The sequence below is a fragment of the Phytophthora infestans genome, genomic scaffold (assembly GCF_000142945.1).
Source record: "Phytophthora infestans T30-4 supercont1.29 genomic scaffold, whole genome shotgun sequence".
NCBI lineage: Eukaryota > Oomycota > Peronosporomycetes > Peronosporales > Peronosporaceae > Phytophthora > Phytophthora infestans.
In genome coordinates this window covers 186,849-209,033 of record NW_003303730.1, presented here as the reverse complement: position 1 = coordinate 209,033, position 22,185 = coordinate 186,849, and the positions used below count along the sequence as shown (strand labels likewise).

Below are 22,185 nucleotides of genomic sequence, written 5' to 3'. Positions count from 1 at the left end.
TTAGTTATTTTGTATTTACAGCAAAGTACTTTATTTTTTCGTAAAATCTAGTTTTTTCTGCTTTGTTTTGCGTAAATACGGAGCTCGGTCTCCAGACAGAATCGAATGGCTGTTAGCAACGGTCGCTCAAAACGCGAACCTGAGGCGCTCGTCTATCATTTTTGATCTCACCATGGCTCTCGCCAACACCTTCACGACCAAGCAAGTCTGCAGCTACTTTTTTACTGCCAGCTTGGCGACTTCCAGTCGGCCACCATGAAGCTTCAAGACGACAACGTAACGCTTCTCGATGTGCGCGATATCTTTGATGCGCTCATCGAGAAGCATTCCGTTGTGAAAAAGTATCTTGCTGCCGACGCAAATACGTGGACTTCGAGCGAGCGTGCGTTGTAGCCCTGTCAGGCGCCGTGGACGAGCTGACGAACGACCAGGAGCTGATGTTGCAGCCATTTGAGACGGTACCTGCAATTACGACACCGGACACCAGGCACGGACGCCCACAGGGCTTTGCCGACAGAGTCTTGGCGACTAGAAAAAAGCGGCGCTGTGCAAAGAAGATATTTGATGGTGTGCTTTTCATCCCGCCGACGTCAAACACCGTGGAGCGTCTTTTTAGTGTGGCGAAACATACTCTTTTCCACCATCGCCAGCGTATGCTGCCTATTCACCTTGAAACCGTGTTGTTCCTGAAGATGAATCGGCGTTTCTGGGACGCAAACACTGTAGCAGCTATCGTGAACGCAAAGTAATGTGCAGTGCCAAACATCTAAGTAGTTAATTTTCCAATACACTACTATTGATGTCAATTATTTATTTCTTAAGCTGTAGTTTTTGTAGCAATAGCTTATTTTGGCATGGACCTTCAATATGATTGCAATTGTATTATCGGAATGCCTGGTCGCAGTCCTAAGAGAGTGAAGTGAAGTTTTGTATTTAAGAGAAGAAAATTTAAGGTAGCAGATGGAAAATGTGTTGTCTAGACTGGAGTGATGACGGCGTGCATGGCGAAGTCTACGCTGGAACGTCGGGAGGTGCGTGTCTGCTTATACAGCAGAGCAGCGACGACGACTGCGACGGCACCGAAGGCGACGGTGACTGCGAGTGACGTAGTGCCGGTAGACTTTTCGTGAGGAGTGCTGGATGTGCTTGTTGATGTCGTTGCGAACGAAACGCCTTGGTTTTCCGGTGAGGTGGATGCGGACTGCGGTTGTGAGGGCGTGACGGTGGTGACTTCCGGAAGTGGTGTAGCTTCGGTTGGTATGTCGGCCTCCGACGGCGACGGGTACTGCTGAGTCGGCATTGATGTCGGTGACGGTGTGGTGCACGGCGTGGTCGGAGGTGGCGTCGCTGGCTCGGTGGTACTCGGACAGGGCGTCGCTGGTTCGGTCGTGCTCGGAGGTGGTGTTAGTGGCTCGGTCGTGCTTGGAGGTGGTGTTGTTGGGCAAGGCGTGGCAGGCTCTGTCGGATCTGAATACGGCGTCGTTGCAGGCGGAGTGGCCGGCTCGGTTGGGCAAGGTGTCGTCAGTTCAGGTGTTGCAGGCTCTGTAGTGCTCGGGCATGGTGTAATCGAAGTTGCCGGCGTGGGTTCTGGAGTAATTGGTTCCGTTGTAGGCGGGCACGGGGTGTACGGATTGGTCGGTTCTGGTGTCGTTGGGCACAGCGTGGTCGGCTCAGGTGTTGAAGGCGCCGGCGTCGGAGGAGGCGTTGTTGGCTCGGGCGTTGTCGGGGATGGCGTCGTAGGCTCTGTCGGATCTGGACACGGCGTCGTTGCTGGCGGAGTCGATGGATCGGCTGGACAAGGTGTCTTGGGTTCAGGTGTTGAAGGTGCCGGCGTCGGAGAAGGCGTTGTTGGCTCGGGCGTGGTGGGCTCTGGGGTTGGCGGTGCAGTAGTCTCTGGCACTGGAGCCTCTGTGGTTGGCTCTGGAGTGACGGGTGCTGTGGTCTGCGGTACAGGCGCTTGCGTCGTTGGAGCGGCCGTAGGTGCCGGCGTACTAGGTTCAGGTGTCGGAGTCGGCGCAACCGTTGCCGCTTCAGTCGGTGCCGCCGGGGGCTTCTCCCCGCAATCGAAGAGTTCTCTCACTGCCGACGTCTGCACGAACCAACTCTCGTCATAGTCCTCGTTTCCGTCGAATAAATAGCTACTGTCGATGTCTACGGCCTCGTCCTTCCCGTCCACGCTCCACGTCGGACACCCTGGTTCGGTAGGCGGATCGGTGCAGCCGATAGACGGCAGCACACAGCCCCACGTCGACCCGGAGACGATCCGGCACTCGGCATCTTCAGGCGCCACACAGCCTTCACCCACGGTAAAAGACGGCAGATACGCGCGACAGTCAGCGACGGCCGCGTCGCCTTTCAACGGGCAGGCAGTACCTGCCGGAGCGTCGGCACTGCCGGCACACACCACGCCGCGACTCGATGCCAAGTCATACGTGGCGTCGGCACACACGCTCACTTGTACAGCGTCGACGTAGTGTCGACCGACCAGCGGTAGAGATAACAGTAGCAATGACTTCATCTCGGAAGATTCTAGAGTGACTCTAACGCTGGTTCGGTGGAGAGAGTGGTGTACCCAACTGAGACCTTCCCGAGAAGAGACGGCGCACGTTAGTCACGCCGAACGGGGATGATTCCTGGAGGTGCAAGTGGCACCTTAACTGCGACTAAGTGGCAATTGGCCCTTGAGCGTTTCTTTTTTCTTTGTTTAAGAGCACTGGCAGCTTTACTCACGCGACTGTGGAGCAGGATTTCATGGCTCCCCATCATCCGTGGCAGGAAATCCTTCTACCTTCTTGGTGTGAACCTTCCGTCTCAGTAAGAATCCAATGCTCTCTCTTGGCCAAGTCACTTGTAAGTGTTCAGCATGAGAGTGATGTTCCATTGTTGAAGTAAAAGGTTGCTTGAATGTACAATCTCAGTTGGAGAGCATTTTTGCAGTTGGAGAGCATGGCTACAATATCTCTAACCGTCGTGTGCCAGGAATACTTTCAACCAATGTAACGGAAGCGACGACGTAGGTGCACCGTCAGTCTCGTGTCCTTCCTCAACTGCTCGTTGTAGTTTTCTTCGCTATGGCTCAACAAGGTGCAACGCTGCAGAACTACAACAATGAGCTGGTCAAATGTATCGAGGATCTGCGTGAGAAGCGGGAGGAGGTGAACCGTGCGATGCTCAAGGAGGAGGAAGAGAAGGCCAAGATCCAGAAAGACTTGACCATTCTCACCGACAGACTCAGCAAGATCAACGAAGCGCTCGCTAGGAAAACACAAGCTCGTAATGAATACGACCGTACCATCCAGGAGACAGAGGCTGCCTACATGAAGATCCTCGAGAGCTCGCAGACTTTACTGCACGTTCTTAAACGTGAGACGGTGCAGCTCACGAAGAAGAAGCAGACGTCGTCGTAGCTTTTGTGTTTCTAACGAAGAGCTGCTTAAACGTTGATATAAACAATATGCAAAACACCTCCTCTCTCTTTTGTTAACTTCGGTTCTTATCTGTGACGTAGTTCCTTGGCGGCCGTGTCCATAACCATTGCTTGACGACGGTCCTTACCGCGACGTTCACGACCGAAACACAGCGACACGTCTGCGTTGCCATCAGCTGCAGCATTACACAGCACGTCGAAGCACATTTCGATCTTCCGGAGTTGATGTAGAAGCAGGAAATGCTCGCTGCCCTTAGGGATCAACTCGTCGTAATAGGCGTTAACTTCGACTTCAACTTCCTGTTAAATAACAAACGTTAACCATATTTTCTAACACGTAGCTGATACAAACTGAAAAACGTACCTTGAGTTGGTTCTCGTAGACAGGAAGTTGATCCTTGTCCATCGCCTTACTGATCGTAGTCAATCGAGGTTGGAACAGGAAGCGTGGGGCACGTACAGGATACTCCGGTGAGATCTCGACAATAGCAGAGACCTTCGCGTGGCCGTTCTTAACGCCGACACGGAAGTAGCGACAGTCACTTGTAGACAGATGGAACTGCGCACGTGGACGAGTGGACAGCGTTGCACTCTCGTTGAAGAGATGGAACATATCTTGTGTCGGCGTCGGGACCTCCTTCCACTCCTCAAGATGCGACTTCACCTCGTGTGGGAAGAGGTGACGCGCCAATGGGTGCACGAAACTCACGCCTTCATCTTCCGGTCGTGACTTGGTTAGCTGATCCAGCTGTTTCTTCAGTACTACTGTAGCCACGAAACGGTTAACCAGTTGGTTCATAACGTTACGAACCGATGGCTCGGGTCGACGAGGCGTCTCGTCAATAGCGTCCACGTCTGGACGCTTCATGGGGTTTAGACCGCAGATCCACTGCGTCCAATAGTACGGACGACATGCAGCACTCGCTGGGAACTCCACCTCTGTCCGTTCGTCGCTGTCTTCTTGAAAAGTATAGTTAACAGCCACTTGAGGCACAGTGAGGCCATCGTCGCCTGGGAAAAGATTCGTCAACATGCAGCGTTGACTGCCGGGGTAAAAGCCAGCAGGAGCTGTCTTGACGACCTCCGCAGTGACCATTTTGGCTACAGGGAAGTACTGGAACATGACAGTGAACGACCCCGAGACCGTCTTGGTAGTCGTCCCGTTCTTATCGGTATCCATTGGAACTGTAACTGATATGGTTAACTGCAACGCCCTCGCATGGGGGTTCCATAATTTTTGAGAGGTCGCAGCTTCCGAGTTCTCGTCCTGGTCCTTGGTCTCTTCCTTGGTCTCTTCTTCATGAGGACGCAGCTGCAGTAGCTTCTCAGCTGTGTGTGCAGCCACGATCTCCCCACTCTCTGGCTCTTGAGATGACGAGTCCGCTACACGTTTGACGGACGGGGAGCGAGACGGCGCACGACTGTGAGGTGGCGTAGCTCCATTCAAACTTGCAGAAGGAGAGCGGGACGGAGCCTTCAGTCTCTTCGTTGACGCGTGTTCCTGTCGCTCTAAAGCTGTAGGAAAGCCACGCTTACGGTACGCGCCAGTGTGTTTAACACCGATCGAGTCCACGATCTCAAGCTGCAGTCGCTTGCCGGCATCCCCACTTGCCGTTTGATAGGCTTCCAGCTCGCAGTAGAGCGCATACAGTGGCGTCGACAGCTCTGTCCCCGCTGCGTGGTGTCGATTACGTTGCGCGGTGACGGGTTCTCCCATGTATTTCTGTAGTCCAGTGGTGGCAGCTTCAATACCCGCTAAATGGTCGGGTAGAGCGTTCAAGAAGGCCTGTTTGGTCTCTGTGGCGTCTTCTACCTTGGTAATTTTGAGCTTAAGCTCCTTTAGTTCCGTCTGGAGACTTTTACGAGCGTGTAGTTCTTGTGTGAGTTGGTCTAGATGCTGACGATGCACGTCCGGGTCCACTTTAATGGGGAGAGGGCCATCTGCGAACTCGATCTTGTCCATTTCCTTGGTACTGAAGCCTCTACAGCGTCGGATTTCACGCAACAGATGATCTTTCTCGTATAGTAAGTTCTGTAGCTGCAGCTGATGCGCTTCCGCCACGTCCTTCTGCTCCTGGACGCGTGTACGGCGAGCATCCGCCTCCAAAAAGGTGTCCCGCAGTCCGCTCTTCATAGCGCTCAGAAGGAGCAACACACGCCAGCGTCGCTGCTTCAGACGCCCCTCATCGGAGCTCCTTCCCCTTCGCTGTTCATACATTGCCGTCATCTCCTCTTTGAGCGCGGAGCACGTTGCTTGGAGCTGCTTCAGCGCGGCCCCATCCGTCTCCGCCATTGTAATTTTAGTTATGAGGGAGCGTACCCCTGGGTCTACTTCGTAACCAACTGTGTGTCGTACACAATATAACGAATGGCCTGACCGCCGAACATCAACTTTTTTTTATCGTCATGCTACGCCGCGCTCTTCGCTCTCGTGCTGCTTTCGTGCGTCCACAGGCGACGCGCGCCTTCGCGAAAAGGACGGACGCGTCCAAAAAGGATATGCGTCCCATTCACTTTGTGCACGACGAAGATGTATGTTGTCTACAGCTCTACAGAAGCGAATGCGTCGAGGAGCTCTTTTTAACGTTTAAATGGATTTATTACTGCTGTAGGACACTGCAGAGCGACCATTCCGCATTGTAGGTGTACGCGACCTTGAGGTGCAGGACTGGGAGTATCCTACGCGTGTGGAATCGGACCAGAAGAGCAAGAACCGCGTGTTGCGCAACCGGTTTAACCACCCCAACTTCATCAGTCTGTGGGTAGACAAGCTGGGCGAGGTGGAAGGCTACCTCAACGAGGAGAAGGTGCCGTACACGAGTGAGGGCGTTGTCAAGGGCCCCGAGGGCCACGACGTGCTGGTTATCCCGCCCACCGAGGACGACAGCATCGAGTTCTTCAACCTGTGCGACAACCCCACTATGGTCGAGTTGGTACAGGCTACTCCCGAGATCATCAAGGAGTTCGAGGAGGACAACGAAGAGGACGACGCGTAGACTACAGTACCAGGCTAGAACGGACAAGAGCTCAAGTCGCTGCTTTAATACATAGTATTTGGTTCGGTCTCTTTGATAAAAAAAAAGCTATGGCTAACACTGTCCTTCCTTGACTTCCAAAGCGAAGGTTGACAGCTTACAAATTGGAGTTCCCCTTTACTGTTTGAGCCACGGATGTTCCAATGCGTCAGCGGCAGTGCTTCGTTTCTCCGGGTTACGCACCAGTAGCGCCTCAATGAACCGCTTGAGGTCTTCGGACGCGCCACTCCACGTCTCGTCCGCGAAAAAGACCTTCTTGACGCCTTCAGCTGTCGGCAGGAACACGGGCGCACAGCCACTGGCCAGCACGTACGTCACGACGCCTACGCTCCACAAATCGGCCTCCGTGCCGTAGCCTTTGCCGCCCATAACCTCAGGCGCAATGTAGTCGCGTGTGCCACACTTGGTGTGAGCTCGCGCCATGCGGTTACGCACCATATCTGTGGCTGACGGCAAGCCCGTGGTGCTCGCAGCCGGCGCGTCGTGCAGGTTTGCCACCTCCGACAGACTTTCATGTGGTGTGAGTACATTATCGTGTCCGTGTCCGTCCAGTTTCCGGGCGATACCGAAGTCCGAGAGCTTAATATCACTCAAGTCTTGGCTGTTCTGGGGCAGTAGAATGTTCTCCGGTTTGATGTCGCGATGTACGATGCACTGTGCGTGCAAGTACGCGACTGTACGCACCAGTTTCCGGATTAACGGACGTGTAGTAGACTCGGGTAGAGGCCCGTTCCGGTCGATAAACTCGAACAGTTCTTGTCCGCACAGCTCCATAACCAGGAAGAGGCTCTCGTTGCTCTCGAATAGCTCCATCAGCCGCACGACGCCATCATGACGCAGCCCATACATAATCTCCAGCTCCCTCTTAAGGAACCGCACTTCGATCATCTGTCTCTTGTCGATGATCTTGACGGCAAACTGCTCGCCGGTCGCCTGTTTAATACACCGCTTCACCACCGAGTACTTGCCCGACCCTAATACGGCTCCAATTGTGTATTTCTCATGGAAATCACGCGCGACAGGCACGTTGTCCAGCAGATTCGCCACCGAGAAGAGCTGGCTGGGCGTCTGTGCATTCCTACTTGGGTCCAGGTCGTTCGACAGCGACAGCGACATCCGTGCCGACTGTCCGGATGGAGGTGTCACCTTCTCCTTAATAGACTGTAGGAAGATTGGCGGACTGGACAACGCGTTGTCGTCGAACAGGAGCGACGGACGGCCTCCGTCGGTCGACGTGTGGTCGTCCACGTTCATCATGGACGGACGTTGCGGTTCGGCCTGTACGAAGGAATTCTGTCCTCCTACGAGGAACGGATCGCTAAAGTCGTCGCCTGATGTGGGCACGGCGGGCGAGTGCATGTCCATGGAGGAGAAATCAATTGAGAGGTTGTCTAGCGCCGCATTTTTCCTCTTAGCAGCGGGACCGCGCAGTACCCGTCGCACTAGTGCTGGGTTCCGGTGTACGACGAACTGTTCCATGGCGTCAACGACCTGCTCGTCGCCCACAATAAGCATGTCTTCGATGAGTTCTCTCTCTTTAGGGGACACGTCCATCTTGGCCAGATCTGATGCGTATCGGTGCACTCGTTCGACGTTGTTGGTGACGGACTTGGCACGTCCCTTGCGTTTGAGTCCTAGAGGGGAGCTGGACGGACTCACGTCCACTACTGGGGAGTGTGTCGCGAGTACGGGGGTGATACATCCCTGTTCTACCAGAGTGCGTAGCTCCTCACATGGTTTATAGACCAGCACTTCGCCGTCCTGTAGATCGTTGAGACTGGTAACAGGCGTCTCTTCATTGCGACGACGAGCTAGCAGACTTGAATTGGCTGCGAACGCTGCAAAGCTCTTACCGAACGCTTGTTCGTGGAAGCGCACGATGAGCTCCTTGGGGGACAACAGAGAAGGCGTCATATCGATAGCGACGGTGCCCGACCGGTCCTTCATGCGGACGTAGACGGTCTGGAGACTGGGATGCACCTGGATGGAGAGCGACGGCGCGGGCATCATGGGCATTAGGAGGCGTATGGAGACGGAGAGCCTCTTGTGTACTCTGGCAGCTTTAAGAAGCTGTAGAGTAGAGCGCGTGTGGGCGCGGGTGTTCTCGGGTATGGCAAAAGCCGAACTGACCTGACCGTCACTTGCTGCATTTGGGCCGGCGACACGTTTCGCTTTCACTAGGGTTGAGTATGCCCGTGCCCAGACGCTATGCACAGAAAGCCCACCCCGGGACGCCAGACAGTGCCGCCGACCTTGAGCGAACGAAACCAACCCAACCCACGTGAGGGCAACAGCAGGACAGAAAGGAGGCGTTGCAGTGCCACCTGAACGCTGTGAACGGGCAGTATTATGGACGGCAATGCCGGCCCGGCATCAATATGGACGGAGCCAGTAAACGCGTGGTGGCACATGACTTTTGTATGCGAGCTTGGTTTCGTTCCTCATTCAGAAGCGCCCAAAGAAGGGCTTGAGCGAGGTAAAGCCTGCGCGGAAGAACACGCCCAGCTCAAAGTGCCGTGCATGGCAAAGCCGCTGGACATTGTCATTGACAATGTATGGGCCGACGCCGCGGAGTCGATTTTTCTTGGAGATTCAACATCTGGTACTCCGCGCAGCGAGCTGGAGAACCATACAGCGCCTGTCATACGTGTCCCAAAGCTGCTGTACAAGCAGAAACGAGATATTATTATCGGGCCGTAATAATGCCGAGGATACGGCCACATTGGGCGAGCAATCCGCTCCGAGAACAAAACATATATATGTATTCGCGTTGCCGTCGTTGTCTTTCAGTCCTGGGCAAAGCATAGTGAAAAGTTTGGTGTAGCTCGCTGATCGACAGGCGGGTTTGGCCTGAAAACAGGTGCGATAGCTGTAAACAGCTGGACGAAAAAGGCAACTTGCTGTTGTCGGCGCGTGTTCCTCGGCGTGAAGGCTGGATGGGAGCACCGAGAGAAGCTTTTGTCGTAGTAATCAACTCGGTGCAGGGGCATTTCGGGAAGGAGAGGCTCCACCGAGCTCACATGAGGGCTCACACAGCTTCCTATATCAGCTTTGCGCGTAAGCTTTTGAGGACCTGCTTGTAGCAAATAAAATGTGCATGTAGCACTGCTACATACACGTACAGCACGTGTATCAATAATTTTAACCTGATCTTGGACTCCCGTCGGGAAAACACGAAAATAGATTATGCTCGTCGACGCGTTGTTCCGTCGAGAATCCGTCAAGAATCCGTGTTGGTGCGGCAGCACCGCTTCCCAGTTTGGTTGGAAGTTTCCTCGTGGGACTCGTGTGCTCGATGGGGGCAGTCTGAAGCCTTGAGAATCGGAGGAAGTGTGCAAGAAATCACATTCCGCGACGGTCTGGAATCGTGGGGCCAGGGTCATATTATAGTCAATTAATTCAATGGAAGCAGGAGATTATCGGTTTGACCTCAAGCGGGTACTGAAGTAAGTTGTTGAAGTGGTCAGTTCGATGAAATTCATTTCAAAAAAAGGCCGAAGCCATGACGTCTACTGTATGGGTACAGGACACTTCACCACGAGCTTCTATGGTGACTATTCTGCACAGACCAATAGAGGCCCCACATGCTCGGATTTCATCTCCTACTGTCCATGTCACGCGATCCTAAACCGCGAGCGCCTATTCATATTAATAAGCTGCTGGCATCACATGATTGCGAGCTAAACATACGCGGGTTTGCTTGCCACTTTGGACCAGAACCGCTCAACGATGTCCGCCGCACCGTGCGTCCCGCACGGTCAGTTTTACTGAAGTACTACATGTACCATTAATTAAACTGTACTGGCTCACGCGAACACGCCGCGAAAGCATGAGGTGCCCGGGTACCACGGCAGTCTACTGTAAGAAAGACGGCATAACATTTACTACTAGTGCAACTCGTACTACTACTAGTACGTACTACTATTACTACTAGTAGTAGTAACAGCACCAAAGATTAATGATGGCAATGAAACACTCTTACAGGTAAAGTGTCTGCCTATGACACAGATTATGAAGGTTCTCAGCTACTACAGCTAGTGGAAGTTTTCGTCTTCATCCCAGCATCTACTACGTACAACTTGACTCCCATGTATAGCCCGAGTCGACTTGCCTCAGTAGATATTTACTAGTAGTAGTAATTCCTTTAATTATACAAGCAATACTTTTTGATAAAGCATGTGGGCTGTAATTGGCTCCTTGCAACACGATGGTAGTTTGCGAAGGGTTCCTATCATGAACAACCGCTTGTTATGTGCAGCCAATAGCAGTATGGTTGGCCATAGGGGAGGACGCAACAACTGTGGCAGATTTGAATGCACGTGGAGGTAGAAAAGCTCAGAAACAAACGACAAAAACAACTTACTCAGGGAGAAGCGCAAGGTTGGTCGGAAGGATCAGGCCAGCGTACTGGACTTGGGTATGCTGTCGATCATTAGATATCAGCCCCTCAGGATAGACATCAGCTCCTTCTTTAGGTTATAAGAAAACGCGCCGCAGACCACTTCACTCTCAACGGTCCACTTCAGGAATGAGCGTCTGAATCCTCGTGCGCAAGTGCACTGCTCACCAGCCAATCATTATTATCCCATTGAATGGCATACCGACACTTTTACAATTCATATCGGTTTATCGGAGCATATTGGAAGCGGCGGTGATTTGTTGCTCGATTCAGTGACATGTCACTGCCTGCTTCAAACAGGATGGCCGGAACGGCGTTGGCGCTGTGGCAAGCCCGCGCCTCGGTCGTGCTGCCCTCCGGCTGTGACTCCATCGATGAACTACTGCACGGTGGCTTCCGCTCCGGTATATTGACTGAAATATGCGGCGAAGCTTCCGCGGGCAAGACGCAGCTGTGTCTACAGCTGCTGCTACAGTGCTGTCTGCCACGCTCGCTCGGTGGGCTGCAAGGCACGGCCTGCTACATCTGCACGGAGGGCGTGGGCTCGGTGAAACGCCTTCATGATCTGGCGCAGGTGTATGCAAAGCGATACGGCGGGGTCATGGGCATCGGTGCCAAGCGGAAGCGAGGCGAAGCGGTTCCCAAATTAAGCGGCAGCGACTTCCTAGACGGTATCTTCGTCGAGCAGCTCTACACAGTCGATGACCTCATGGACCTAGTGGTCTGCATTGCAGTAGCAATATAACAATACGCATCCAAGCTAACGTTCTGGGTGCGCCATATTGCTGTAGCAAGCGAGACTCCCCATGCTTCTGGCCGAACAGAACACCAAGCTGGTGGTTCTGGACTCGGTTGCAGCCGTCTTCCGTCTAGAATCCACGTCCTCTGTTAAGGTTGTCATGTTATAATAACTTTTCTAGTCAAATCAGCACAGCTAAACGATGGTGTTACGTGACACAGGAGGCCGCAGAGCGCTCTCGCACCATGTTCCACATGGCCAATTGCATGCGCATCCTGAGCGACCAATACGGCGTCGTGTTCGTGGTGACCAACCAAGTGACTGGCGATTTCGACCCTCGATCGAATGGGAACGGGCTGAGACCAGCTCTGGGGCTGTCGTGGTCGCACTGCATCAACCAACGGTACGTTGCTCATTTTCTGAGACCGTTGAACGTCGGACTGATGCAACTGCAATTTGTTCATCGGCTTTCCATCATCTCAGCCTCATGATCACGCGGCATAAGGACTCAACGCGTCGGCGACTGGACGTGGCCTTCTCTCCGCATTTGCCAGCTGAGACCTGTGCGTTCCAAGTCACGAATGAAGGTGTGCGACCGTCGGACGGAGACTGAGTCAGACGTTGCAGTGTCTTATCAACCAATGAAACACCTTTAAACAGAATTTTCTTATAGGCAGAAAAGATCGCTGAACAGGCATGATTGACAAGATCGCGCAGCCTTCAAGTTGGTTATCAGGCGCGTTTCTGCGCATTTCACTTGGTCTCAGTAAGTCGCTCCGTCTGCGACCGACTGTCCGTTATTTTTCGAGCGAAACCCCTCGGCTTCCGAATTGCCATCATGGCAACTTTGACCGCCCCACAAAAGATTTATCCTCTCAACCGCCATTGGACTCTCGCCTAGAGCTGCAGAGTAGCCCCCCCAGTTTTAAGCTTAGTAGCACACAATACACTACAATGGTCGCCTCCAAGCAAACTCGCCACGGATCTTCAATCCCCAGCAGCAACAACGCGTGTGAGATCCGCAGTGGGATGTCTGTACAGGTAGGTCCGTTCAGGCAACTTAACCACACGAAATATCAATATCGATAGCTAACAGTTATTTGGTAATTGGCAGGATTTAAAACATTTGACGGCGCAGCGACAACGTCTCGAGTTCTGGGCTCGCAACTCGCCGCGGCAGATGGCGACAGACTTTACGTACGCGTCCTCGCCGTCATCCACAAGCTCATCGCTGTCTGCGTCCCCACCAGCTAAGTTTAATGACGGCGCGTGTTATTTCACTGCGTATGGCTACGTGCCTCCACCGAGTCGACGGGGCTTCGCATCCGACAAGATGTTCGTAACTTGTGGAGGTCAGGTGGTGTCCTTCATGGATGGAGTCGTGAACGCTCCACAAGGAGATTTCCAATTGGACAATTAGCTCTCGGAGGAGAGAAGACAACAGAGACAGTCTGTATAAAATAGGATGGATGTGCATGGAGTATTAGTTTAAGGAATGAAATAATGCTGAAAGTCTGTGAAATCTAATACAGATTTGTTAGCGAGTGTATGGGTGGATGGACACGGATGGGTGTGTTTGCCACTGATGTTGCTTCTCGGGGATCGTCGGAAGATAATGCTCCACTCGGCCGCCGTTCACAATGTCAAAGGAGCGTCCTGCGGTGCTTTGATTGCGTAAGTTTTGGGCTCTGTCAACATGACAAGCAGTTAAAAAGAATCAAGCAGAATTAATATAATGAAAGACAAGAAACTAACCTCTGCTGGTTCCAGTCAAGTGGTGTTTCGGTAAAGAGCCTGTCGTGGTGCTGTAACCGAGGATTTGCCTTGCAGTTTTTGCTCTGGTACTCGCGACCTGAAGCTCCTGTTGCATTGTGACTGCGACGATAACGGATTGTTAATAATGAGATCAATATTTCATGTTATCGAGCGATGTGTCACCTTAATAAATCGGATTTGTAGGTTTCTCCACGAAGTCTTGTTGCTTCAGGAGTACCATGTTGTGTGCCTATCACATCACACGTCGAGTGTCGCTCCTTACTGCAAGACACACACCAGTTATTCAGCATAAAATACCCATTAGTTTTTATCTTGACGGATAAACGTACATGATCTGGTGAAGTCTGCGAGCGTTCATATCAGCGCGATGCATGGCACGCTTGGCATGAAGATGGTCCGTCTCATAATGCAGTCGCTCTCGTCGTTGTTGTGGAGTCATGATACCTTCTTTGAGCATCACCGATCCAGGAACAGCACGGTGTTCAATCTCTGCAGCATGAGCTAATGTTTCTTTCTTGAGCATCAACGGCGCTGATAACCGATGCTGAAGTTGCTCGTCCTTCGGTCTATATTCACGACATCAGTCGGTTAGAAGAGCCACCATAAAGAAGAATCAATCCTTGATAGAGGTGCCTTACAGAACGGCGACATCGTTGATCTGCAAGCCGCTGGGTACCAATGCGACGGGTTTTCCTTCGCCTATTGCACAAGAGCGGAGGTCTCTTGAAGGAATGATATGTGCTGATGGTGCGAACTTCTCGAAGGCTCGGACGTCGCACTGCTCTCCATTCCAGGAAGTGATCTGCGTTTGGCGCTTTACAATCGCCATTGGGACGTTCCGGGAGGCATTCGCAACGCTAGGTGAGTCGATGAACTTGCGAAGTCGGTCTGGATTCATAGCCTTGCGGGGCTTCGATTCGATAGCATCGGTGGTCATTGTCTAGACTTTCGACACCTCGACTCAAAATAGCATAGTCCAGATTGTTTTTCCGATCTCCCAAAATTAGCACCTCTAGTTTTTTTATTTAGTTGCAAAAATATGAGCAAACCTGGTTCGACGTCGTTTCGTGGTTTGAACACGTTTCGTTCTAAAACTTTAAACCAAGAATGCGTTTTCTTCAAACCACCACTTAGTTTGAACCAAAAAGGAGAACCGCATAGCGAGCGGCTTTTGCATGGGGTTATTGAGATCGGCTTGTACACCCTCGGAGCGGCACGTGCTGCTAATGGAGCTGTGTAACGAGGCAGTGTACCCTGGTTACATGAAGTGTGACACTTCACACTTCAGGAGTATGACACGTCATACTCCGAGATATTTGGTACAAGGTACCAAGGTCGTTCAAAGCCAACCATTGGTTAAATGACATTGCATTTCTATAGGTAGCTAACAGTTTGTATTAAACCCAAACTTTTAATCTACCTATAAATATACTCAGTTTACAATCTACCTTATTTGGGTCACTTCGCTCTCTTTAATAAAAGAGGGGACCTGTGAACTGCCGTTCACTGAGAGTTTGTATACTCTCGGAAGATAACTTCCTCTTGCGCAAGGTGCTGTGTGACCCCGTCACACTTGGTAGCACTTGTAGTCAATCCACGCCATCGCGGGTAGACTACCTGAACCTCCGAAGTTCGTTGCCATGGATAGGAGCGACTTCTCCCATTTGAACGACTCTCAGTTCGAGTCGGTTCTAAAGATGGCAGGCATCTTCGAGATGGAGGCCCTGCAGAGCCTGGTGGTGTCAACACCGGCTGAGCAGCTCGAGCGCGTCAATGCATTCGACGCGTACGAGCAGGGCCTCATCGCGCATGTGCGGGAGAACCTGCAGGCTCCGGCGGCGGAAGCAAATCCGCCTCACCCGAAGCCAATACGGCTGAAGGTAAAGCCGTATGAAGGGAAGGAAGGCGAGAACCTTCACTTCTGGGTCCGAGAAGTAGAGCTCGCGATGGACGCGGCTCTGATCTCGACCGAGCAACTGCGTGTTGCTTTTGCACTCTCCAACCTTAGCGGTCGTGCTAAGAGTTGGGTGTACACTCGGGAAGCAACATCCCCTGGATGTTTCACATTCTGGGCTCAGCTGTGCGAACAGCTCCGAGCCGCGTTCCTCCCGGCGAACTACGAGTACCGCCAGCGTTCGCGCTTCCTCGCGTGTAAACAAGGAAGGCGCGAGCTGCACGAGTATGTGCAAGAGATACGGGAGCTCACGGCGTCCCTAGTGGGAGACCCACTCAATGAACACATCAAGATGACTGTGCTCATGGACGGCCTTCGAGTGGGCCCCGCACGCACTCAGCTGTTCCGGGTACAGGCAAGCACCCTTGAAGAGGCGATTCAAGTGGCTCTTCAAGAAGAGTACAGCCATCGCCAGGCGCGTACGCCGGCCTCAGCGTGGCCTGGGAGCTCCTTGTCGGCTTCCGGTCGAACAAGCCCCAACGGACCAGTTCCCATGGAACTCGGGTCCGCCGAACAGCGTGACATCCGCTGCTTCGGCTGTGGGAAGATGGGCCACTTCAAGCGCGACTGTCCCGCGGAAAGACTCCGCAGACGGTCCTTCCCCAAGCCCGTCCTCAAGGGTCGCTGGCAGAAGCCAGGATCCCGGGGACAGGGGAACGCAGGGAACCAGTAGGGGCGGGGCGCCCTACTGGGGAATAACTAAGTCTTCGTGATGGGTGCGCGGGTGGCGCGTACCACGGGGACTTAGCCCCTGAGAGTCTTCGCCCTCTCGAATCGGCGAAGAGCAGCGGCGGGTTGCTCGTAGTACACGGATATGTACGGGGATACGATCATCCCTTTAGAATCTTGATTGACTCTGGGGCGTCGAAGAATTTCGCACGCCGCCAGACGGTTGCTCGTAACAGCAACAAGTTGTCCGAAGCTTTGAGAGAAAGCAAGGGAAACGGGACGGTGTCAGTGCGACTGGCCGACGGGAAGGTCGTCACTGTCCCCAACGTCCAAGTGGATCTGGCTGTCAAGATTGAAGACTTTGACAGCCTCGAACAGTTCACTGTTCTCGATATGGATCCATATGATATGATCCTGGGCATGCCCTGGCTTGAGAAGCACGAGCCCTGGATCGACTGGCGAGGCAAGGCAATCGGTGCCAGCCGCCCTGCGCAGTCCGACAGAGCATTGTAAGTCATGTTCCCACCTCTGTCAGGACCCGGGGCACCCGCGAGGGCTGCCAGGGTACCAAAGCATCCGGCAGATGCTTGAGAGTCGTCGACGTATATGACGACTCCCAGGATGTTTTGATGGTGGCCGCGCCCAGAAGAGGCGCTGGCCAAGTGGGTAACTTAGGTCCACAGGCGGGTAACTTAGTTCCGCAGACAGCTGCAGCTGTCATGAACACTGATAACAGCGTGTTCAGAGTGGGTAACAGAGTTCCACTCACGGTCGCCCAGACCTTAACTGAAGAGGAAGACGTCGGATACGCTTCCTGTGTGGGTAACACAGTGCCACACGCGGTCGCCCAGACCTTAACTGAAGAGGAAGGCGTTGAACACGCTTCCTGTGTGGGTAACACAGTGCCACACGCGGTCGCCCAGACCTTAACTGAAGAGGAAGGCGTTGAACACGCTTCCTGTGTGGGTACGACAGTATCACACGAGGCCACGAGTGCCTCGGATGTCGTAGCGACGACATCCCTAGACGTGGGCAGCAAAGCTCCCCGTCACAGACGCCGTCGGCAAAGACACCGCCGCCGCCTCAAGTCAGATCCGAACTTCGTTCCGATCGACGTCGCTTCAAGCGACTCGGGGTCCAGGGCCCGGGCTCCTCCGACAAGGCCGGTGGAAGAGTGTTATCACATCTTCGATGGCGAGACAGGTTTACCCGTCAAGGCATCTGGTGTCCACTTGGAACCGCTGCCAGAGGTTGCGGAGATACTGAATCTCGAGGAAATGACGGATGAGCCTTCCTGGCCAGCCTCAAGGCTGGAGAGATTGCTGAGATGGTACTCATGAGACCTGAGACCACTCAGGAGGAGCTGAACTCCTCCTCTGTCTTGGACGAGAACGTACTGGAAGACATGAACAGGCAGCGTCAGGCGCGCTTGGGTTCTGAGATTCTCAAGAACCCCAAGGATCCGGTGTATCCTTTGGTGACGGAGTATGCGGACGTGGTGAAGCAACACCCACCGACCCAACTCCCACCGGATCGAGGCGTACGGCACGAGATTGATCTCGTGCCCGGCACAAAGTATTGTGTCACGAGGCAATGGCCTCTCCCGCGCGAACAGTGCGAGGTCATTAATGCCTTCTTCGCCGCGAAAGCGAAGGCAGGCATGGTGCGGGAATCGAAATCCCCGCACTCGACGCCGACTTTCTGCGTTCGGAAGCCGAACGGAAAGTGGCGTCTGGTTCACGCTTATAACAAGCTGAACAACGCAACGGTGCCGGCCCAAACACCGATCCCACGAAAGGATGTGTTGTTGAACAGCATGGCCGGGTACAGTGCGCTGGATTTGGTAGACAGATACTACCAAATCCTGATGCGAGAGAGTGACATCCCGCTCACCGCGGTAAGCACTCCAAGCGGCATGCTTTGGGAGTGGCTCGTCATGCCGCAGGGCTTGTCTAACGCCCCGGCGACGTTCAATCGCCTGGTGACGCAATTGTTCCGCCCTTTGCGTACCTTCGTACAGACGTACTTTGACGACATTTTCGTCCATAGCCGTGCCGAGGGAGGCAAGACGGCCATGGAGGTGCATCTAGGACACCTCCGTCGAGTGTTGGACGTGATGCGAGCGAACAAGCTCTACGCCAACATCGACAAGTGCGTTTTCGCGTCACCAGAGATTAAAGTTCTCGGTTGCTTCGTCAGCAACGTGGGCGTTCGGGCTGACCCAGACAAGGTCAAGGCCGTAGCAGCATGGCCGACGCCCCGATCTCAGAAGGATCTTCGAAAGTGGTTGGGCTTGGCCAACTACCTTCACAAGTACAGCGCTGAGTACGCGGGCTTCGCTAAGCCCTTGTCGAGCCTCCTTCAGAAGGACGTCGACTGGCGCTGGGAGCAAGAGCACCAGGATGCTTTTGACAGCATCAAGGCCAGTCTCCAAGAGGCCCCTGTCCTGGCCCTGCCGGACGAGACGAAGCCGTTTAGCGTCGTCTGCGATGCCTCCGATTACGTCATCGGGTGTGCATTGCTGCAGGACGACACGGCTGGACGGGAACGAGTCATCTCGTTCCAGTCCCGGCAGCTCAAAGCCGCCGAGCGGAACTACCCTCCATGACAAGGAGCTCCTGGCAATGAAATATGCCCTTGTGAAGTTCCGTATTCACCTTCTGGGCTCTAGGCCCTTTGTGATCTACACAGACCACGCGTCCTTGAGGACGGCGACTAACTCGTCTCACCTCTCTTAAAGGATGGCGAGGTGGCTGTCCTTCTTCGCGGAATGCAACTTCCGCGTCGAATACAAGCCGGGCAAGCTCAACGTGCTTGCGGACGCCCTCTCTCGGCGTCCCGACTATGAGTTGGCCCACATCACGCGGGTGACAACGGATCTATATGATCGGATACGCATGGCGTATCGGGACGATGAGGCTGTCGCGCCTATCGTTAAGTTCCTTAAGGCCGGAACGAGCGCGAAGTCCGACTGGCTCTCGTCGCGACAGCGCTCACGGCTCCACCGATATGAGTTGAAGGAGGGCCTCCTCTATTATCGGGTGGAGCCCACTGATCCTCCACGGGTGGTCGTACCCAACGACGAGGATCTGAAGTTCGACATCCTCGCGGAGGCGCATGACGCGCCCTCCAGCGGCCACTTGGGCCGCGAGAAGACCTTTATGTCGGTCTCTCAGTCCTTCTGGTGGACCCACATGTACAAGTGGGTCGCCCGATACGTCAAGACATGCGAAACATGTCAGCGGGTCAAACCCGCAGGGCACTCTTCGGCTCCACTACAGAGCCTGCCCGTACCGGCTGATTGTTGGAAGTCGATGAGTCTTGACTTCATCTTTGGGCTTCCCGCCGACGGACACGACAACACCGGAATTTTGGTATTCGTGTGTCGGCTGAGCAAGATGGTCCATCTTGCTCCAGTTCCCGTCACTGTAACGGGCGAACAAACCGCAAGGTTGTTCGTCGATGGCGTGTTCCGCTATCACGGTCTCCCGGAGACGATTGTCTCGGACCGAGACCCGCGGTTCACTGCTGCGTTTTGGAAAACGCTGTTCCCTTTACTGGGAACTCGTCTGCAGATGTCCACTGCGGATCATCCGCAGACAGACGGCCAAACAGAGCGCGTCAATCGAGTGCTCGAGGAGTGTGTGCGCGGCAGCGCCACGTACGTGGTCGTCGCAGCTTCCAGTTGTTGAGTTTGCGGCGGTGCACGCGTCCACGGGGTTCACGCCGCTCTACTTGAACGGCTTCCGCCACCCCAGAGTGCCTCTCACTCTTCGAGGAGACACTGACTCCTCTATTCTAAGTGGGGGAGAGGCTCGGAAAGCCCTTTCCTCCCAGGTCTCGGATGTGAGGCCAGTTTCGCTGCGGAAACAGGTAGAATCCTTTATGGATACCAAGCTGAACATTGTCAGCAGGGTCCGCGATGCCATGGCAGCGGCCCAAGATAAACAAAAGGAGTACTCAGACAAACAAGGAAGAGGAAACTTAAGTATATTTGAGGTTGGTGACTTAGTGTTGTTAGACACGAGGAACCTACCTCTAGACACTGTTAGCTCTGTCGGCAGCAACAAACTGAAGCACCGCTTCATCGGACCTTTTGCAGTCCTGGCCAGACATGGTGCGTCGTACACCATCGACCTTCCGAAGTCAATGACGACGCACCCGACGTTCTATGTCGGACGTCTTAAGCGGTACTTTGACCCGCAGGGGGTTGCTGACTCGCAGATCCCCCTTGACCCAGCTCCTCGAAGCGAGGGCCTGTCGCAGTCGTCGACGAGGGCGTCGGAGCAGGCACCCAAGTCTCGGTCGGGACGGCAAGGCTGCGGTCAAGACCGTACGCCGGAGGGGCTCCATACGAACGGACCCCGGCGCCATACGCCGAGTACGCTGAGTACGCCGGGTACGCACCATACGCGTACGTCTGGGAGTGTGCCGCAGGCGGCTCCGGACGTGGCAACAAAGCCTCGATCCGTCGGATCATGCGAAAGGCCTCGTCCAGATCGGACGAAGAGGCCCGGCGATCCACCCGCAGGTGCAGGCTCGCGACCTCTCGCTCCACCAGGTCCAGGCGGCCCGCAAGACGAGCGAGCTCGCCCTGATTCCCGGCTTGGGCGGCAGCATTACCGCCAGTCCCAAGGCCAAGTGCAATCTCAAGCACGAGGACACGTTGACGGAGGCGGTCAACCTCAGGGTCCTGTGTCGGACCCGCAGTCGGAGCACTCGGACGAGAGTGGCTCTCGGGAGGCGCCGAGTACTCGTACTCGTACGAGGGCACCTCCGCCCCTGCTTGACCGGAATGGAGAAGCCCACTTCCACGTGGAGCGGATCCTCCAGGAGCAACGGTGTCGCGGCAAGCGACAGCTCCTCGTGAAGTGAAGGGGTTATGCCCACTCCAAGAACTCGTGGGAGCCGATTGAACGGCTCCTGATTGACTGCCCGAAGGCTGTCGCAATCTGGGAACAGAAGCGGCGGCAGCTTCATAAGTAGTCCGGGGCTTCTTGCCCGAACGGGGTACGGACGATGAATACATACCGTACCCGCGCTCATCGTGAGCGCTAGAAGCCGCGCGCTTCAGGATGTCCCTTGGCATATTACGCTTGCTGATCAAGTGGGCAAACCTCACACGAAGATCACGCTGGTCCAGGATGTGGGACAGCTGCTGATCTTCATGGAGTTCCCATAACTCCGTGGGCGAGTACTTGAGAGTCTCCACCCACGCCCAGAACATGTCCTCACAAGAACTCCAAGTGGGACAGTTCTCGGGCATAACCCAGGGGTACCCCCAAACAGGATAGAGACCACCCCGGGTCTCGGGCTTCTTACGACAAGTCGTTAAGTCCTTTAGGGGAATGCGGTGTTGCGCGAGAAGCACACACCGAGCAGCCTCCAAGTTGTCGACGAACAACTGTTCTTTCTGAACAAGGGCTCGTTCATAGATGCCCCTAGAAGTGTGGCCGCTCACAAGGCCACGAGGAGCGACGAGAAGCTCTAAGAAGAGGTCAGCCCCAGAGCTCTCCTCGGGAGGCTAATACCCTCTTGAGTTGATGGCAGCTCCCTGGCTGACGGGTGCCGCCACCGAACCCCCACGCACACGCTGGGCAGCTTGGAATTCCTCCTGCTGCTGGTCGAGGTCATTCGAGACCTTACGGGGCTCAACGATAGCACCCTCCTCCTCCTCTTCTTCCTCCTTCTCCTCCTCTTCATTTGAGGAGCCGAAGAGACTCTGATAGGAGCGTCGAGTCTCCTTTTCCTCGCGGAGTGGAGACTTAGAGGCGGTACGCTTCTTTGAGGGCTTGGCGCCTTCGGCTTTAGAGGCCTTAGCGCGCGCAAGACCCTCGGCAAGCGAGAGACGTTTGCGAGGATTCACTTCCTCATCGCCACCGGCTTTGGGAGCGCCCTTAGCCTTAACGGCCGGACTCTCAGAGCGCACAGAGGTCCTAGGACTGTGATCACCGTGATCACTAGCGGGCGACTGCACGCTGCCTTCTTTGTGCTCACTAAGCACTGGGCTGTGCCCTCCCACAGAGCCCGCAGGAGCATCCTGAGTGCTCTCGGACTCGGCATCGTCTTCACTGCCCGAGTTGAGCTCGCGTTCTACAAACCGAGGGTTCGGACGGTTGTCTGAAGACGAGAGCGACGGACTGCGGCGCCTGCTTGCGCGCTTGTCCGCAGCCGCGTCACCCGAGG

General features: G+C 54.4%; 8 protein-coding genes across 8 annotated transcripts; 4 read left to right on the top strand and 4 right to left on the bottom strand.

Annotated features, from left to right (window-relative positions):
- Positions 1-976: 976 nt before the first annotated feature.
- On the bottom strand, positions 977-2,518 carry PITG_13462 (carbohydrate-binding protein, putative; the record flags this gene model as incomplete). Its single annotated transcript, XM_002899646.1, has 1 exon — positions 977-2,518. One exon carries the CDS (start codon positions 2,516-2,518, stop codon positions 977-979), a length of 1,542 nt encoding a protein of 513 aa, XP_002899692.1.
- Positions 2,519-3,001: 483 nt separating this feature from the next.
- Positions 3,002-3,464, top strand: PITG_13461 (sporangia induced deflagellation-inducible protein; the record flags this gene model as incomplete). Its single annotated transcript, XM_002899645.1, has 1 exon — positions 3,002-3,464. One exon carries the CDS (start codon positions 3,072-3,074, stop codon positions 3,405-3,407), a length of 336 nt encoding a protein of 111 aa, XP_002899691.1.
- Positions 3,465-3,493: 29 nt separating this feature from the next.
- On the bottom strand, positions 3,494-5,720 carry PITG_13460 (uncharacterized protein; the record flags this gene model as incomplete). The annotated part of the gene is made up of 2 exons (XM_002899644.1): positions 3,494-3,727; positions 3,792-5,720. 2 exons carry the CDS (start codon positions 5,718-5,720, stop codon positions 3,494-3,496), a joined length of 2,163 nt encoding a protein of 720 aa, XP_002899690.1.
- Positions 5,721-5,833: 113 nt separating this feature from the next.
- On the top strand, positions 5,834-6,509 carry PITG_13459 (uncharacterized protein; the record flags this gene model as incomplete). Its single annotated transcript, XM_002899643.1, has 2 exons — positions 5,834-5,959; positions 6,040-6,509. The coding sequence occupies 2 exons, from the start codon at positions 5,834-5,836 to the stop codon at positions 6,421-6,423; spliced, it is 510 nt and encodes a 169-aa protein (XP_002899689.1).
- Positions 6,510-6,579: 70 nt separating this feature from the next.
- PITG_13458 (protein kinase, putative) lies at positions 6,580-8,571 on the bottom strand (the record flags this gene model as incomplete). Its single annotated transcript, XM_002899642.1, has 1 exon — positions 6,580-8,571. One exon carries the CDS (start codon positions 8,470-8,472, stop codon positions 6,580-6,582), a length of 1,893 nt encoding a protein of 630 aa, XP_002899688.1.
- A 2,591-nt stretch (positions 8,572-11,162) lies between these two features.
- Positions 11,163-12,213, top strand: PITG_13457 (DNA repair protein XRCC3; the record flags this gene model as incomplete). The annotated part of the gene is made up of 4 exons (XM_002899641.1): positions 11,163-11,582; positions 11,653-11,754; positions 11,822-12,003; positions 12,084-12,213. 4 exons carry the CDS (start codon positions 11,163-11,165, stop codon positions 12,211-12,213), a joined length of 834 nt encoding a protein of 277 aa, XP_002899687.1.
- A 416-nt stretch (positions 12,214-12,629) lies between these two features.
- PITG_13456 (uncharacterized protein) lies at positions 12,630-13,020 on the top strand (the record flags this gene model as incomplete). Its single annotated transcript, XM_002899640.1, has 2 exons — positions 12,630-12,641; positions 12,715-13,020. 2 exons carry the CDS (start codon positions 12,630-12,632, stop codon positions 13,018-13,020), a joined length of 318 nt encoding a protein of 105 aa, XP_002899686.1.
- A 117-nt stretch (positions 13,021-13,137) lies between these two features.
- Positions 13,138-14,313, bottom strand: PITG_13455 (uncharacterized protein; the record flags this gene model as incomplete). The annotated part of the gene is made up of 5 exons (XM_002899639.1): positions 13,138-13,288; positions 13,356-13,475; positions 13,539-13,633; positions 13,702-13,920; positions 14,020-14,313. 5 exons carry the CDS (start codon positions 14,311-14,313, stop codon positions 13,138-13,140), a joined length of 879 nt encoding a protein of 292 aa, XP_002899685.1.
- Positions 14,314-22,185: the final 7,872 nt, after the last annotated feature.